Genomic DNA, 19,158 nt, shown 5'->3' with positions numbered 1-19,158 from the left:
CTCTTTGTTGAGAACATGGTCAAGGATGATTCATCTGACCAAATCGCATTTTTCCACTGCTCGGTCATCCATTGCCTGTGCTCTTTGCACCACTGGACTCGCAAAGGTGCATTGCCAGGCATGTGGTTTGTGCACCAACCCGACTATGGTGCCCTACTCTGTGGCGTTCTCGGCGGACAGTTTTTGATGAAATTCAAGTTGATGCAAAGATATCACGGCAATGTTGCCGTGCAGCACATAGACCGTATTTGGAGGGAGAGGTGTACAATAATTGATTTAATTGCATAATTAAAATAAATAATCATAAAATAAATAATTTCTTAATCAATTGGCTAATGGCATACCTAAACCACCAATGTTTCATCCCAAGCTGTAACTTTTTGAAAATAAATTAGATAATTGAAAAAGAAAATTGACTTGATTAATCAATAATTAATCAATAAATCAAAAATATCCTTTTTAGCCAAACCATTTGGTCACTGTCATGTCCAAATATCATCTTCCCAGCTCAAAAGGTGCCTGAGATATTGCCCAGAAAATAAAATAAATATGATTAATAATAATAGCCGGCGAAGCCGGTGTTGTGAATGAACGTGTACGTATTATATTGAAAAGCCAGATTTTGCTGGATCCCTAGCACCAAATTGCTCAATGGAGGCCGCCATCTTGCGGATGCGGAAGTATGCATAACAAATTGAAAAAAGTTCAATAGGAGTTTGTTTCACCCGTCTTTTTTTGATTCACAATCTTATGCACCTCTAATTTGTAATTATAAAATACTTTAAGACCAACCTCGGCCCGCACGGGCCTGGTTATCTTCAACGAAAATCGTCACCAAACACCGGAACCAATGAGATTCGAGCATTTGAAAAAATATTTCAAAAACCAAATCACTCAATGGAGGCCGCCATCTTCCGGATGCGTAAGTATGCCTAAAAAAATTGCGAAAAAGTTCAATATGAGTTTGTTTCACCCGTCTTTGTTCGATTCACAATCTTATGCACCTCTAATTTGTAATTAAAATACTTTAAGACCAACCTCGTTCCCCGGGCCCTGGTTATCTTCAATGAAAATCGTCACCAAACACCGGAACCAATGAGATTCGAGCATTTGAAAAAATATTTTTAAAAAAGCTTATTGCCGCGTTTTGGAGGCTGAAAACGGCGTCAAATATTCTAAAATTGACGAAGAATTATTTTTTTGAAATCTCGCGGCCGTCGGGCATAGTTTTTCACGGCCGGAAATATCCGAAGTTGAGACGGAATTCACCGAATTAATCAAGAAGGAAATTTTATATATTTTAATCTCATCCAGAATGCAAATGGTGTCATTTTGAACTAGGTATGGTACCTACTACACCTACCTACTACCAACTACCTAACCTACTGATGCCATAGTGATTGGTAAAATAGTGGCAAGAGGCTTTGGCTTGGCCGGCTCATTGCGGCTTTGCAGTCGGGTACTAGTAAATAAATATTAATGGTAACATAATTAAATTGATCAATTCGATAATAAAATACCTAAACCACCACCGTTTCATCCAAATCTGTAACCTAAAATTTATTTATTTATTATTAATCTATAAATCAAAAATACCATTTATAGCCACATTGTTGTTCATTGTTGTGTCCAAATATCAGCTTCCTCGCTCAAAAAGTGCCTGAGATATTGCCCAGATGAGAGGAAAGAAATCGATACTTAATTGATGATAATGAATCAAAAATACACTTTACAGCCAAACGCTGTTTTTTTTTTTTTTTGTATACATCGAGGCTCGTGAAAGAGCGAACATTAATCACACAGAAAGCCAAACCGACACATAAAACATATAACATCGGGAGCGGCAGACAAGATGGGGAGAGAGGGGGAAGGACACAAACACAACATTTGAGAGCAGGGACCGAGAGACATGGAGACCGAGAGATCTGTGGGAGGGAGAGGGCTTTGGGGAGGGCATGGGAAGGGGGGGGGGGGGGGGTGGGAGAGGTATAAAACATGGACACTGCCAGGACTTCCAGGAAAGAAGTTGGAATTTCAAACAAGGTGGATCTGGGGTGAATTAGTGGGGGTAGAAAAGATCAAGGTTTTGGATGGGGGAAGATAAGAGATGGTGGTGAACAGCTGTTTTAAAGACCTGGAGGGAGGAGTGGGATTGAAGGGAGTGTGGGAGTTTGTTCCAGAGGCGGGAGAAAAGAGGAATGAAAGAGTGAAGGTGAGCAGAGAGCCGAGATTTCGGCAGTTTAACTATCAGAGGGTTGCTGGCAGATCTTGTGCGACCTGTAGGAATATTTGGGGGACAGAGCACAGAGAGAGCTGGGGGAGCAAGGCCGGAGAGGAGTCGGTAGAAGACAGAAAGACCACCTACCTGCCTGCGGTGAGTGAGTGAAAGGCCCTCATAGATAGCTTCATCGCGGGAGATTCCAATAATTCTGAAAGCTTTGGTTTCAACAGCGTGAAGCCGAGCTAGGTGTGAGGCAGGAGCACCGGCCCATAGGGGAGAACAGTATTCCATTGAGCTGCGGATGAAAGCCTTGTATGTGGTGAGGAGCTCAGGTGTGCCGAGGAAGGACTTCGCACGGCGGAGGATGCCCAGTCGGCGACTGCCTTTGGAGGCCAGCTTGGAAATGTGGTTTTCCCAAGAAAGATCATGGCAGATAGTGAGACCCAAGAGCTTGAGCGACAAAACTTCTTGGAGAGGATGGTTGAGAAAGTAGATGGGAGGGTTGTCCAGTCGATCTTTTCGGAGAGACATCGTAAGAGTGTGAGATTTGTCAGGATTGAAAGACATGTTCCAATTGTTTGACCAGTCTGTAATTTTGTCCAAGTCTTCAGAGAGTGAGGAGGCTGCAGACTGCCGATCTGAGGGAAGAGGAATGGAGCGGCAGAGAGTGGAGTCGTCAGCAAAGAGATAGAGAGGATTTTCCAGAGAGTCGGAGAGATCATTGATAAAGACCAGAAAAAGCACAGGGCCCAGAACACTGCCTTTGGGAACTCAAGCCTGAACAGGAAGGGGAGATGAGAGAAATCCATTCAGGGCCACACGTTGACTACGACCAGAGAGGAAGTCCGCAAGCCATGCATGGAGATTTCCATGGATACCATAGGAGGAGAGTTTGGTGAGCAGAGCTGGGTGCCAGACCGTATCGAAGGCATGTGATATGTCAAGGGAGACATCTCTGATTTCCTGTTTGGCATTGAGGACCTCCATCCATTGTTGAGACAGCAGCAGCAGCATGTCCAGAGTAGAGTGACCTGGTCTGAAACCAAATTGATGATCAGAGATCAAGCCATTGGAGAAGAGGAAAGATTTCATATCCGAAGCAATGATTCCATGACTTTGCTGATAATTGGGAGCAGGCTGATTGGTCTGTAGTTGCAAGGATCTGTTTTTGCACCTTTTTTGTGTAAAGCGGTAATGTTTGCTGATTTCCAGGATGCTGGCAGATGACCTTGAGCAAAAGAGAGGGTGAAAAGAACAGAGAGGGTGAGGTAGAGCGGCAGAGCAGAATTTTAGGACCCATGGGCTGATGCCGTCTGGTCCAGTTGCAGAATCAGAGTCGAGGTTCGACAAAAACTCCACCTTGTCAGGAGAGAAGGACACAGAGTCCAGGAGCAGTTGGGTTCGACTGGGAAAGGTGGAAACAGAGAGAGATGCGTTTGGGACTAAAGATTTTGAGGCAAACACAGAGTTGAGGCATTCGGCTTTGTCACGTGCGATGTCAACTGTGTGGCCATTTGAGGTAAGGGAGGGCATGGAGGGGGAACAAACACCAGAAACGGATTTGACCAGACGCCACCAGGATTTGGAGGAAGGAGACAGGTTTGAGAGTTCATTCTTGAGTGTGGAGAGATCGTGCTTCCTGGCACTCCTGAGGGTAGACACACACTTGTTCCGAGCTTTGTGGAAGGAAATGAGATTGCCTTCAGTTGGATTAGGCTTCCAAGAGGCAAAGGCAAGTTGTTTCAGGGCAACTGCCTCACCACAAGATTCAGTGTACCATGGACGGGAGGAAGGGTAAGACAACTGAAGACGAGATGGGATAAATCTGTGCATGAGAGAGAGCAGTTTGCTTTGGAAGAATTCCCAGGAAGAATTGATGTCAGAGGCAGTGGAGATGGGAGACCAATCCAGACGATTGATGGCTGCTTGAAGACCATCCCAGTCGGCCTGAGTGAAATGCCAGACTCGTCGACGCTGAGAAGGCTCTGAGAATGGCCAGAGCGATGTCCACTTTGACAAGCACATGATCAGAAGAACCGATTGGAGCAGAAGAAGAGCAGCAGACATTAGCAGGGAAGTTTGTCATAACCAAGTCTAGAAGCGAAGATACTCCATTGGCTGAGATCCGGGTCGGGAAATTGACAGATTGTGTCAATCCCAGTGAGTCACAGAAGTCCTTTGCTGAGGTGCCATGACTGGTGAGAGAGGAACCCACACCCAACCAGCTGGCATGATGACAGTTGAAGTCACCACATATGAGGAAGAGAGAGTTGGGATGAGTGGATAGAAGTTGGTCCATGTCAGACTGAAATGTAAATGGAGTCATCACTGTTTGGAGGACGGTACAGAACACATTTGAACAAAAGGTGGGAGGGGAGAGGAAGCCGTAGCCAGAGGTACTCCTGGGGGTGAGGAGGAGAGAGGGCAGTGCAAGGAGAGTGAGGAAGAGAGTTTTTGATAAAGATAGCCACCCCACCACCAGGACGAGGCTCAGGTCTATCATACCGGAGGAGGGAGTAACCAGGAAGAGATATTAAGGAATCAGAGACATCTTGAAGGAGGAAAGTCTCTGTTAAGCAGATCAAGTCTGGATTGTCAGAAGCAACCTGTATGGAGAGATCAGTCAGGTTTGAGCGAAGGCCCCAGATGTTTGAGGTCCATACCGATAATGAAGAGAGAGGAGGAGCATCGGGTACAGGACAGGGGAGGGGAGGAGTAGGGCAAGATGAAGGATGAGAGGGGGAGGTAGGAAGAGCAGTTGATAGTGTGTCAGAGATTACAGAAGAGTTCCAAGAAAGGGAAGGATGAGGAGGATGAAAGGTTTGATGGTGAAGGGATGAGGCACAGTGAAGGGTTGTTTGAGGGGGGGCAGAGGAAAGTAGAAGGTTGGGGGGGGGGGGGTGGAGGTATGAGATAGAAGGGAGACGAAGTGGGGAGGAGGGAGAATTGGAGAGGAATGGTATGGGGGGAGATTTGAATGGGAGGGGTTGGGGGGGAGTTTTGAAGGGGAGGAGTGAGGGGGGAGTTTAGGAGGGGAGGGGCAAGGGGGGAGTTTAGGAGTGGAGGGGCAAGGGGGGAGTTTCGAAAGTGGATGATTAATGAAAGACGAACATTGATAACAAATTGGATTTGTTGTGATTTTCAAGTTAGCAATCCGATTCAGAACGATGGAGGAGGGGTGGAATGAATGTGAATTTAGAGCATGATTTAGACCATGTAGTGAGGGAGACGTATAAGAGATTGAATTTCTTTTTTTTGACGTGGAATGAGATGGAGAGGAATTTTAAAAAAGCCTTTTAAATAGGAAGAAAAACAGTGTGTTGTAATATACCACTGAATAAAACACTGAAGGGGAAAGTTTATACATATTTAAATAATATTAAAACAGAACCGTAAACAATCTTATATTACATGCACAAAGTACCAATGGGGGGAGAGCCGAGAGGGACCACCACGAGTCAGGTGGACAGGGCAAAATGTGGATGGCAAGGAGATAATGGGGGTGGGGCGAACAGCACACCTGGACAGAAAGTACAGGATGAGAAAGCACACGTGGAGAAAGGAAAATAAATGTTTTTGGTTTTTTTTTGTTTTGTTTTTTTTGGGGGTGGGGGTATTTTAAATAAACGTATTTAAAACGTTAGACAAAGAGTTATGTTCGGGGTAGAAGGGAAAAAACTAAGCGCCAAGCAAAACACGATGTAGGAGGCTTTAGTAAACAAACACCGACGGGGGTACAAGGCCGCACACGTGGAGCAGAACATGATTAATTAATTACGAGTTTCAGGAAATTCAAACCAAAACTAACTATAAACAAACAATAACGCATGGACGATAAAATAACGAGTTGAAATTTGACAAACACACGAATGAAAAAATAACCACTGTGGATGCCCGGAGAGAACCAGGCCTCAAGGTCGGAAGCTTCAACAACTAGGCCACGTGGCACGAAATACTCGACTATTTTTTACAGGTATGAAAGATTAACACCGATAATCTCCGGAGGGACATGCAAAAGGTACATACACGTAAGATAAATACAGTTTCGACAAAAATACAAATGTGACAATTACTTAACTTCGAGCGTGCGTGAGGATCGTGCAACAGCTTCGAAAAACCGTGACCGCCCCGACAAGATCTCGCGAGATTTTCCTTGGTCATTGTCATTGTCGTGTCCAAATATCAGCTTCCCAGCTCAAAAGGTGCAAAAATATTGTCCATTTGAGCGAAAATAAGTACTTAATACAACAACAGGCATTTTAAGGCCATTTTCCCTGCTAGAACGGAGGTTAGCCTTGTGGTCCCCATGACAATCTTCTCCGTTTTGCCCTATTTTCTGCATCTCCCCAGGTTAACCCCCTTGCCCACATTTCTTCTTCCACCACCTTTAGCCAAGTCTTTCTCAGTCTTCCCCGTCCTCTACTTCCTTCTACATTCATTTCCATCACTCTTCTCAACCAGTCACTTTAATCCTTCCTCGACACATGACCAAACCATCTCAACCTGTTTCTCTTCACAGCATCAATCATTTGTGAAAGATGATGGGAATAGAGCCTGTGGTGGATGCTGTGAAGAGATGCCACGTCTTAATAAATGATAAATACTTAATAATGATAAATATGATAATGTACTTAATAAATAAATGATGAGATACCAAGTACTTAATAAATGGATGATAATTAAATCAAATTATTATTAGGTTATTCATCAAAAAAAAAAAAAATACCGCTTTTGCCAAAGCACATGCTCACAATTGTGGCATAATTTCAGCTTCCGAGCTTAAAGGATGGCTCATATTGCCCAAACAAATGGAGTGAAAACTGTGTACTCTGTGTGTGTCATCGCTGGGCCCCCTTCTGTGCCCGGCAATGACAAGCAGCGGTTGCAGATGGGATAGAAAAGGAGCGGTGTCCAATAACCTAGTTTACGTACCTGTTGCTTATGTGCATATATAATACATCGTGGTTGTGTAACTCAGATAATTCAAATTGTGAATGACTTCCAAAGACGTCTTGGGTTTACCAGAAAAACAGGCCTGATGTGTGATTTTTCTTCCTGACAATTATTGTGGGTGGAGAAAAGCCAGCTATCCAGGCAATGGGGTTGGAGGCTTGATATGGCTGCAGTGTCTGTTTTTAATAGATACTAGCAGTTACCTGCCTTACGGGTGATCTTGTTGCAAGCATTCAACATGTTCTTCTGGCACCCACTTTTATTTGGGCAGTGTATAGGCAACTGACAGCTGCTTCAATCTCGCCAGAAAATAAAATCAATAACCCGGTTGATGTACATGAAGTCAAAACATCCTGCTGCTTATAATTCAAAACACCTTACTGGACTGCAACAGGTGGGGCCAGGAACACTGCACTGGAAAGGGTGGGGGGAACTTGTCATAACCTCTCCCACCTGAAGCAGCGTGACATGATGCGCATCAACAGAGAATTTGCATCCCAAGCCCACCGACATATTATAAAAAACATGAGTATGTACTAATTGAGGTCTTGCTTATTATCATCCTATGTGGCAAGTCTGAATGTAATCGGCCTGGAACTATAAAAGGAGTAGCGTGACAAACACAAACAAACAAAAAGTCTCGTGTGGGTTTAATGGTCGAAATCGCTGTTTTGAGATCCTGAGTTTTAGCCCCTGTCCTATCGTTGAATTAACACCAGGTGGGTTGACTTGGCCTGTCATCCTTCCAAGGTCAGCAAAATGAGTACCAGCTGACTGGTAATGGGGAGAGTACTGCATCAGTGGCACAGCCATGCCCCAGAAAATGATGCAGCCAAGCCACCACAGGATGCACACGAACCACCACCACCACCCCACATAAACACCAATCCGTAAATTATGGTAAGGAGATTATATATATATAATATATATATATATATATATATATATATATATATATATATATATACACCGTATTTTCCAGTGTATCAACTGCACCCCCGATTTTCGACTTCAAAAAAAAATAAAAATAATAAAATCAGATTTTCGAGGGGGAAAAAATATATATATCAGGAAAATCTAAAAAAGAGAAGAGAATAAATAAATAAAATGGAAAGCGAAATATGATGAACGGAAAGATAAACTGAAGACAGAGAAAGAGTGAAAATACATCAAATGAGTTGAAAGAGAATTTTAAAATCATTATAGGCTATGAGCCAGACCCCCCAAATTGACCGGTCGGTACCATACAGATGGAGTAAGGCTCATTGTGATTTTTAGCAAGATATATGTCCCTAGATATGAAAAAAAAGTGATAGCAGTGTATAACTCTTGGCCATCTCTGTGTTATCACCCGAAATATTATTATACGCCCGCTTCGCTTCGCCAAAAAATGTGATATTTGCTAAAATTGGAATAAATATGTTTTTAAAGACCACAGTGCCGAGATCGAGATCGAGATCGTATTTGTTCGAGAGATCATGATAAACCTAGAGTGTGGAGCAAGTTTGCATGCATTGTGAAATATAATGTAGCTGATGTTACAAACCTACTTTAGGATACTAGCTAATACCAAAAATTACACTGAGATACCAAAAGTAGTAGACGAATAAACCTAAAATGTTCAAAAGCTATGCTTCGTTCCAAAATATCAAAATTAGGGGGTATGGTTGAACATATTTTGAACTTTGCCAAAATATGTGCCCCAAACAACCACCATATTACAAAGTAATGATATATTCCAATGCAGTGGTTCCTTGCGAAGATTGAGGGGTCAAATGTTACTCTGGGAGTTTTCATTTTTGAAATATTGACAAAAATGTACAATGTGAATTCTGAACACGAAGCGATTTCGACCACTTTTTCACTAAATTTAACATATTTTTTGTCATTATATCAATATTTTGACAAATAACCCCCACAAATGTTCTATATTTCTATTACTATATTAGTTGGCATCCAGTATGCAAATTATTGGCACTCTGTGGTCCTTAAAAACATATTTATTCCAATTTTAGCAAAATCACATTTTTTGGCGAAGCGAAGCAGGCGTATAATAATATTTCGGGTGATAACACAAAGATGGCCGAGAGTTATACACTGCTATCACTTTTTTTTCATATCTAGGGACATATATCTTGCTAAAAATCACAATGAGCCTTACTCCATCTGTATGGTACCGACCAACCCCCTTGGCTCATAGCCTATTATAATTACTAGGGCATGCCCGTACTATATATATATCTAAAATTATATCCCCCCCCCCTCTATTTACATGAAATGGTTTGGTCCATTCGCAAAGCCAAAGCGAACGGCTTGCGAGTACGGTGACAATCCCCCCCTCTATTTACATGAAATGGTTTGGTCCAAAGCGAACGGCTTGCGAGTACGGTGACAATCCCCCCCCCCCCCCCTCTATTTACATGAAATGGTTTGGTCCAAAGCGAACGGCTTGCGAGTACGGTGACAATCCCCCCCCCCCCCTCTATTTACATGAAATGGTTTGGTCCAAAGCGAACGGCTTGCGGAGTTTGGTAAAGAAATCGCCATAGCGTGCACAAACGCGCAGGAAAGCGAAAGAATCGCAAATTAGTTTTAATTAGTTTTAAAACATAGTTTAACGCCAACATAGCGGCAACATAGTTTGCCAACGGGAAATAAATGAATACGCTCTCAAATGTGCCGTCCGAGGCAGAGTCTGTTCGCCACGTTCGGCACACGTGATAGCTCGCTGCTCTCTGATTGGTTGAATCGTTTTTTGGACATAGCTCGCTAACTACTTGTCCGATTAATATGAAACCTTGAAAAGGCACATCCTCGGGTCCCCAGCAATATACCTGGCAAGTTTCAAGTATATCGGACCCGTGGTTGTCGAGAAACAGCGGTCACAGACAGACACACAGAGATTACTGGCATTATAGATAGATTCTTTCTTGCCAATGTGGGGCCCTGAAAAGGGCCGTTGGGTTTTGGCTCTGGCCAATGTGGGGCCCTGAAAAGGGCCGTTGGGTTTAGTCTCTAAAATCCGAAGAAGTCCACGTCATCCGCCCCTCATCGCCTTCTTCTTCTTCGGCATCGTCTCCAGCGTCTGCTTGTTAGTCCGCCAGCGTCTAATGACGGACTCGTCGATTCCGAAGTGTCGGCCGGCCGCCCGATTACTAAACTCTTCTGCAAACCTGCAGGCACGGAGCTTGAAAGCTGCTGTGAATGATCGCGGTGCCATCTCGTGGTCTTGGTCAGGATAGAAGCGAATGGTGAAGCTTGGTCTTGGTCAGGATAGAAGCGAATGGTGAATCTTGGTCTTGATAGCTCGAACAGGATAGAACGAATGGTGAAACTCCCCGTTGACCTCTCCGTTTTATACATTCGCCCAGCCCATGCGGCGGCATCAAAGCCGACTTCAATAGGTTAGGCCAGATTTAAAAAAAAAGAGTTGTTGATCGTCCCCACCCGACCCTACGAAACACACCCGACCCTACGAAACACACCCGACCCGAAATTTTTTTTTTTTTTTTTAATCATAAAAAACGATCTTTTCACATTCAAATTTGGCGCCGTTCTGCACCGCATGCGCAGTGCGTGCTGCGCAGAGCGTCGCAAGTGCCTCGGGCAACTTCACCCATTTTACGTTGGCCATTCATGGCGGCTATTGTGTGAGATTTTTTCCGCTGAAATCTGTATTGATTCGTGCTAGAATCGGCTTGAAATGCCTATCGTGATCGCATCAATAGCCCGTGAGGGCTCTTCCAAGATGGTGAAGGACTGGTTTGCGTGCAATATCGAGTTGGATGTTACAATCTCGGACTTCTATGCAGAGTTCTCAGACGGCAAGTATGATGGGGATAGGGAGCCATTGCCTGACGATACACGCGGTACTTTTGTCAAAGTATTCGCCGGCCCCAGTAAAACTGACATGACGAAAGTTTCACAAGCTTGCAAAGTTTCTGATGTGACAAAGACTCTTGGCTCATTTCTCAAATTTGTGTTGGCTGCAGACACGGCCACGGATCACAGGATGGAACCCGATGAATGAAGAAATAAAATCATTTTGAGGAGAAAGGAGTCTTTATTTCATATTTTTCCATGTCAACAAAACTCAATGGAAAGTAGGAAAAAAATAAAAATAAAAACCTCCCCTCCCTACCCGAACTTTTGAGGAAAAAGGACGCTCAACAACTTTTTATTTTTATGTGGCCTTACCACGGCGTTGGTTAGACAATAGGTACGTCATAATGTCCCATGCAAAACATCCTGTTTACCATGTTGACGCTTTTGTTTTGTGACTTAGTCCTGTCTTTATTTAGCACACTCTATTCACTATGTGACCTGTCATTCAAAGAGGACTAGTGAAAGTACACATTTTCACAAACACGCATAGAAAAATCAAATATTACAAACTTCAAACTTTCTTGTATTTTGACTGGCAGCAGTAATCGGCGTTGAACCTACCTTAGTAACGTAATTGACGATCATTCATCATTGTATCCCCGCAACCCCAAAGTAATATAAAGATTACGTCCCGTTGATATGACAGTTTTTCAATGCACAAATTTTTCTGTTACTGTGTATCAACCGCACCCCCTTTTTTAGGGTTTTCCCGTCGGTAAAAAACCGCGGTTGATACACCGGAAAATACGGTATATATCCACTAGTAAAAAGCCCTTGGATCTTTCACATGCTGACGGGTTGGAGCAGTTTATTCGACGGTGCAACCTAATGAGCGTGCCAAAGTCTGAAGCCTCGGCCTGGTGTCAGCTGTGCTTATATCTTTATTAGACATCATACGGATGTAAATGAACACACGTTTGGGCACATTGCACATCACGTGCAGCAAATTTCACCTCCATGCGTCTTGTATTTGTTATTTATAAAAAACAAAAAACTTCTGTACACCACCCTTGAGGCTCGGTTTGCAAGCCACCATCTACAATTCCAATAGGAGATGCGTAATTACTCTTATGGAAAATGTTTTCCGAGTTTGTTTTATCCTCAAAAAACGACCGAAGTGAACACATTCATGTTAAAATATTGGCCTTTAAAACCTACCCTTATGAAGGGGGACAGACATCTCTACAAACACACAGACTGACTTAGTGCTTTATATGGTGGATTGATGACTGCACAAACATAAGTACGATAATCCTATAGCAGAATTCGGTTTGAAGGAAAGTGAAAGGCATGGTGTCTGGAGTTGGGGGCAGTTGGAAAGAGTCAAACTTTGGATTGGGAGGACTCGGTGAGGTCTCAAAATCTGAATCCTTTGTGCAGAGCTGCGTTCTCCATGTAGCACCCAGAGGTCAGGAGATATAAACATGGAGTACAGCAGCTGGTAAAGGGTTTCCACTGCACCAGAACTTCATTGCAGCCGCAACTCCACCCGACCCCCAACTTAGGGTTCCTTGGTGCATCCCGCACCAGCCATGAGATTACACATGCAAGGTGACCAGAGTGAAATGAATGCTTAGATAGCCAAATTCATACAAAGGAAGCAGTACAGTGAGAATACCATTTATTAAAATATGATAAGAATATAAAGCAGAAAATGGTGCACTGTGACAACGATAGGATTGTCATGCTCACAGAGGCCAATTGGAACGAGGCAGAACATCAATTCCATTGTCATCACACGCCAGGGAAAGGCCTAAATGGTGAGTGTTGTTATATCTGCACCACCAACCAGCAACCTTCAAAGACCATCTGTAACCTGGATAGTTTCCTTTTAAGAACCTCGAGGCGAATCATCGAATATTAGTTACGTTAGTTAACACCGTTTTGGTTTCTCTGTATTGCAACCCTTAAATACAGCATAAAACAAAAATCGAGAAACCCAATCTATTTACATTATACAAGTAAAACACAGGATGTTGAGAACACGCTCATGGCACAGGTGGTGTTCGGGTGAGTGTAATGGAAATTCAAAAGTGAACGGCACTTCAGCAAATATGACACTTGTCGACAAATTCAATCCGATTGACCCATGGCGGAAATATCGGAATACGAGGTTTATTTATTTAAAAACAATGAAACAAACTTCAATACCTTCAATACCTTATTTATTTTAAAACAATAAAATAAACTTCAATACCTGTCAAGGGGCTGGCGCTCCTGCCAATGCACGACGCCTCGCCCATTGCTCGAAACTCCTGCAGGCCCTCGGGTCCACTCGGTGAATGATAGCAATCACAATGCCGATGGAACAGGAGGTGAAGTTTCCCCAAAACCAGTTTTTGTTTTTGTTTTGGTTAAAAAAATTTAAACCCAAGTGCGTCGCTAAACGTCAAAGCGCCAACAGGTTCAAGAATCACAATCAATGTAAGCGCATGCAACGAGCACAAACCTTTTTTTACCGCTACATGTTACCTATGCACGTTTGGGTACGACACCTGCTCTTGGGAGAAGCTCCTCGACCGTTCCCGAGGATCCGTTGCCTTCAGCCAAATCCGAGAATGGCCGACGAGCTTCTCTGACACACACCGACCACTCACAACGCTTCTTATACGCATCATTGTCCATCAAAACACCAAAAAACGATATGTAGATAAGTATAATCAAAATTATTTTATGTGCAATATCGAATGTCAACATGTGCAGTTGGTAAATTGGGGTAAATGGTGTTGGTAAATTTGATATGTGTCGAAGATAAGGTTCTGTTGTCAGTGAAGTTGTCACTTGCTAACTCTATACAAGACCTTGATTTTTTTTTTTTTTTGACAAAACATTGAAATCACAGGCACATACGTGTTTGATCGATGTCATGCTGAACATTTTCACATTCGCCAATGAGCTATCGGTGTCTCGACCATGGATCATCCTCCTGCTGGGATCAGGAAACACCAGCCACGGTCCTGGAACTGGTGAAAGCATCAGAAACTATCGCAATGGGTGAACAAATCCACAATAACGGTCGTGTAAGAGTTTGACTCCACCAACTCACTTGAAACAATAGGATAACTTACAGAACTACACCATCATCCAAGTACTCCAATGTAGTGCCATGAAGTTTTCCAATGTTCAATGTTCACTATTCCAATGTTCACTCACCGTGAACATCTTCCATCTCGCATCCCTACCATTCAATGAACCAATACTGGTAGAAGGACTTTGAGATGTGTACGAGTAATCCAACTGTTTGAAAATGTCTTTACACCACGAGCAAAGAATAATACTTATGGGACTTTCAGCAGTGGTTTAAAATTCATTTGGTGATGTAAACTTATTGGAAACAAATAAAACAGATGAGACGAGCCTCGTCGGTACCTTCACGACTTCGTCATGAGCTTTCCCACCGGAAAGCCATCTTCAGTCCTGGTCAATGATAAGGTATGAGGTCTTGGAAAACAGATGTGAAACCCATGCCGGTGAGAATCGTTTGAAGATGTTTCGGTGTTTGGCATCTCCTATTACGCGTAATTTGTTGGAGGTTCTAATCTGGGTGATGTCGAGCCAAATGAATACATATAACCAGATGAAGAAATTACAAATGACTGCAAGCAACGAAGTTAAAGAGAAGGACACTGTACATGTTGAGGTTTAGGTCATTAACCTAAAGTAGGAAGCCATGGTTTGAGAAGATGTGGAAATTGGTTGTGGTTGAGGTCAGTTGAGTTGAACGAAGAAAAACATCAGCATGAGCAGGATCTAGATGTGGAGGCATCATGGCTGTCCTTCAAAGCAGGAGGACTGGGTGGAAGAACCACACCGAGGCTCGCCTCCATTCTCTGCATTACGAGGTCGAGCAGAGTCTGCATGGCTACCGTCACATTGGCTCCTGAAGCTGCACTCGTCTCCAAGTAAGGAATTCTGCAGTCAGGAGGATATTTCATCAACTTCATACAATCCATGGGTATTATTATTAGTATTCCTACATGTGATTTGTTTCTTACCCAAATGAAAGAGCAAGCTCTCGAGCCTGTCTTGCTGACACAACCCTTGCATTCTCCAAGTCGGCTTTGTTTCCGCAAAGCACCACGTCTGGACGCTCACAATAGGCGTGTGTGCTCAACTGGTCTGAAACCGACAGAGCCACCGATCGTCAGGTCATTGAACCATCAACTGCCACAACAGTACAAGATGCCAGCCTCGCTGACCAAAGACATACGATACACCACCCTCACAGGCCACTCGGTTTTGCAAATAACATCATCGGCACCAATTAAAGGATGGAGACTTTTTTTTCTTTTTTTTTGTATACAAGATCGAGGCTCGTGAAAGAGCTAACATTAATCACACAAAAAGTCAAACCGACACATAAAACACAAAAAATAAGGGGAGCAGTAGTCAAGATGGGGAGAGAGGGGGAAGGACACAAACAACATTTGAGAGCAGGGACATCGGGAGAAATGTGGGAGGGGGAGGGCTTGGGGGGAGGTGGGAGGTATAAAACATATGAACACTGCAAGGACTTCCAGGAAAGAAGTTGGAATTTCCATAAATAAATAAAATAAAATAAAGTATCTGGGGTGAATTAGCGGGGGTAGAAAAGATCAAGGTTTTGGATGGGGGAAGATAAGAGATGGTGGTGAACAGCTGTTTTAAAGACCTGGAGGGAGGAGTGGGATTGAAGGGAGTGGGGGAGTTTGTTCCAGAGGTGGGAAAAAAGGGGAATGAAAGAGTGAAGGTGAGCAGAGATTTTTTTTTTTTTTTTTTTTTGTATACAAGATCGAGGCTCGTGAAAGAGCGAAATCATAGATTTTGGCAGTTTAACCATCAGAGGGTTGCAGGCAGATCTTGTGCGACCTGAAGGAATATTGGGGGGACAGAGCACAGAGAAAGCTGGGGGAGCAAGGCCGGAGAGGAGTCGGTAGAAGACAGAAAGACCACCAACCTGCCTGCGGTGAGTGAGTGAAAGGCCCTCGGAGTTAACTTCATCGCAGGAGATTCCAATGATTCTGAAAGCTTTGGTTTCAACAGCGTGAATCCGAGCTAGGTGTAAGGCAGGAGCACCAGCCCAGAGGGGGGAACATTATTCCATTGAGCTGCGGATTAAAGCCTTGTATGTGGTGAGGAGCTCAGGTGTGCCAAGGAAGGACCGCACGACGGAGGATGCCCAGTCGGCGACTGGCTTTGGAGGCCAGCTTGGAAATGTGGTTTTCCCAAGAAAGATCATGGCAGATAGTGAGACCCAAAAGCTTGAGCGACAGAACTTCTTGGAGAGGATTGTGATTATTAATGGTGAAGCTAAGCTAAACGTGTGAAGCTAATTATTAATGGTAAAATGAACCCTGATGTTCGCCTAATGGTACTGCCCACCTTATGCGCCAAAGTTATATTCGGGCATGATTTTCGAGCGCCACGATCGCTTAGAAATGACACGCTCTCTGTATGCGCCCTGACAGGAATGTCTATTGAACCGATGACTTTGTTTCCGAACCTGACTTCGGATTGCGCCCCAATTGCGATCAAATCCCGGCGCTATTCCCGGGCTGATACTCAATTCATTTCTGAGGAGACGAGCAAACTCCTCTGCGAAGGCATAATCGAGCCCAGCCGTTCACCTTGGCGTGCGCAAGTTTTGGTCGTGCGGTCCGAAAATCATCGCAAGCGCATGGTAATTGATTATTCGCAAACCATAAATAGGTTTATGCTTCTGGATGCCTATCCGCTACCAGGATTGGATTCTCTGGTTCGACAGGTGCCCAATATGGCGTGTACAGCACTCTCGATCTCCAGAGTGCGTATCAACAAATCCCTATAGCTGACAATGACAAAATCTATACAGCTTTTGAATCCGGACAGAGGTTGTATCAGTTTACGCGTCTCCCTTTCGCCATAACAAATGGGGTCTCTTGCTTCCAGAGGGCCATGGACGACATCGTTACCAAAGAGCAATTAACAGACATTTGTGTATTTGGATATTTTGATATTTTGAATTTGGATATTTGGAATTTTTGAATTTGGATATTTGGACATTTTTGTATTTGGACAAATACATTTGTGTATTTGGATCAAAGTTTAGAGATCGTCGTTCGTGCTGACTTCGAAGCGGCGGTTCGTCCTGCGGACCTTCTTTAAGCTGTGCGTCCTGGTTCGTGCTGACTTCGAAGCGGCGGTTCGTCCTGCGGACCTCTGTAAGCTGTGCGTGGAGCGGACACGCAGTGAGGCCTAGTTCGCGCCAACGAACACATTTTCCCGCCAAGGCCTCAGACGATCTCTGACGAGATACACCAGCCAATTTGGAGGTACATCGATCAGGCAAGACATTCTCACGTTGTGCGAGTTCGAGTCCCGGCTTCATCAGGAGCGGTCGTCTTCTGACGTCTTGCTGGGGTCGGTCGTGAGGAGGGGAACTGTGGACGGAGAGCTGTGGTTTCCGTGCCGACATCGTGAGGACAAGCACGGCTGGGAAGAGCGAGCTGCACGCCAAGGCCGTTCGCTTCACGCGGAAGGCCTACTTCGCGCCAAGGAGTGTGTTTCATGCGCAAAGACGCCAGGGCCTCGGACGATCTTTGACGATTCCTGACGAGATACACCAGCCGATTTAAGACTAAGTGCCCACTAAATCACACCTCTGTTTTTCAGTTGGATTTCCCTTTGTCTGTATTTGGGTATGTTTGGGAGTGCTCCATTTGGGAATATAGTTTATTGATCGTTTTTTTTCGTGCACCAAGCATTTTCATTTTCATTTCATCAAGCATCAAGCATTTTCTTTCGTGCATCATCACCTTCGAAAGTGTTGCGTTTACATTCTGTACGCCTGGCCATCTTAGCTACTTAACGTGCAGTGTAAATGAACCTTTTCTTTGTTATCAATGGTGATCTCAAGCTTGTGGAGGAGCTTGTATGTGTAATGTATTTGGGAGGACGACTCGGCCATCCTTGTGGTTTTAGTTTTACATGAATTAACTTGGACCGGTGTGTATGGTGTGTACCCTGGTTAGAATAGGTACACCGTATCCCTGTGTGTCGTAAGAGGCGACTAAGAGGGTTGGCGTCAGGAAGGGCATCCGGCCATAAAAACATTGCCTCAAAAAGAGAACCATGACAATTACAACTACATATGGGCAGGGTACAGCCCGAAGTGGAGATCGGTTTCTGAGGTTTGGGACATGGAATGTAGGGACAATGACAGGGAGATCAGGAGAAGTGGTGGAAGTATTGGTCAGAAGAAGAGTGGACATATGTTGTGTGCAAGAGACGAGATGGAAGGGAAGTGGTGTGAGAATGGTGAAGGGTAGGCAGGGACAGAAATACAAGTTTGTGTGGCAAGGGTGCCCGGAGGGCGTGAATGGTGTTGGTGTCCTGTTTTCTGAGGAGTTTGTAGACAGTGTGGTGAGTGTGACTAGAGTGAGTGATAGGTTGATGATGGTGAAAATGATGATTGGAAAGCTCTTGGTGAACGTCATCTCGGGATATGCTCCGCAGGTTGGTCGGAGCGATGAAGAGAAGGACAAGTTCTGGAGTGCGATAGAGAAGCTGATGGAAAACGTGAAAGATGAGGAAGTTGTGGTAGGAGGAGACCTAAATGGACATGTGGGAAGGAGTATGGACGGTTTTGAGGGAGTTCATGGGGGTTACAGATATGGTGTGAGAAATGGAGAAGGTGAAAGGATTTTGGAGTTTGCTGATGGAGCTGATTTGTTGATTTGTAATACTCACTTCCAGAAAGGGGATAATAAGCTTGTTACATACACGTCAGGTGGGTCGACGACAACTGTTGACTACCTGATGTTGCGTAGGCGAGATAGGGGGCACCTCCGGGATACAAAAGTGATCCCGGGGGAGGAGGCTGTTTCACAGCACCACTTGGTTGTCTGCGACATAAGGGTGAAAGGTGCGAGGAGAGCTCGGCGGGTGAAGTACCAACCGAGAATGAAGGTGTGGAGGTTGAAAGAGGTGACAGTAAGGGAGGCATTAAAAGAGAGGCTGAGTCGGGTCGAAGATGATGTGGTTGAGCTTGAAAGTGGTTGGATGTCAATGAAAGATAGTCTGTTGGGAGCCGTTGGTGAGGTATGTGGATGGACAAAAGGACCACCGAGGCACTCGGAAAC

The 19,158-nt window shown here is 44.3% G+C and overlaps 1 protein-coding gene across 4 annotated transcripts in view; it reads right to left on the bottom strand.

The window, feature by feature from the left end:
- Positions 1-12,663: 12,663 nt before the first annotated feature.
- Positions 12,664-19,158, bottom strand: part of LOC137434158 (ras-related protein Rab-27A) — a 53,160-nt gene continuing 46,665 nt past the window's right edge. For all 4 annotated transcript variants that reach the window (XM_078785716.1, XM_078785715.1, XM_068126880.2 and 1 more), the window contains 2 exons: positions 15,055-15,178; positions 12,664-14,971 (listed from right to left, as the gene is read on the bottom strand). In XM_078785716.1, the coding sequence (XP_078641842.1) occupies positions 14,794-14,971; positions 15,055-15,178 (302 nt within the window). In that variant the 3' untranslated portion in view covers positions 12,664-14,793. The remainder of the gene's footprint in view (positions 14,972-15,054; positions 15,179-19,158) is intronic.

This window comes from Myxine glutinosa, chromosome 10 (genome assembly GCF_964187855.1).
Source record: "Myxine glutinosa chromosome 10, kmMyxGlut1.1, whole genome shotgun sequence".
In the NCBI taxonomy this organism is placed as follows: domain Eukaryota; kingdom Metazoa; phylum Chordata; class Myxini; order Myxiniformes; family Myxinidae; genus Myxine; species Myxine glutinosa.
This window is presented reverse-complemented; position numbering and strand designations above follow the sequence as displayed.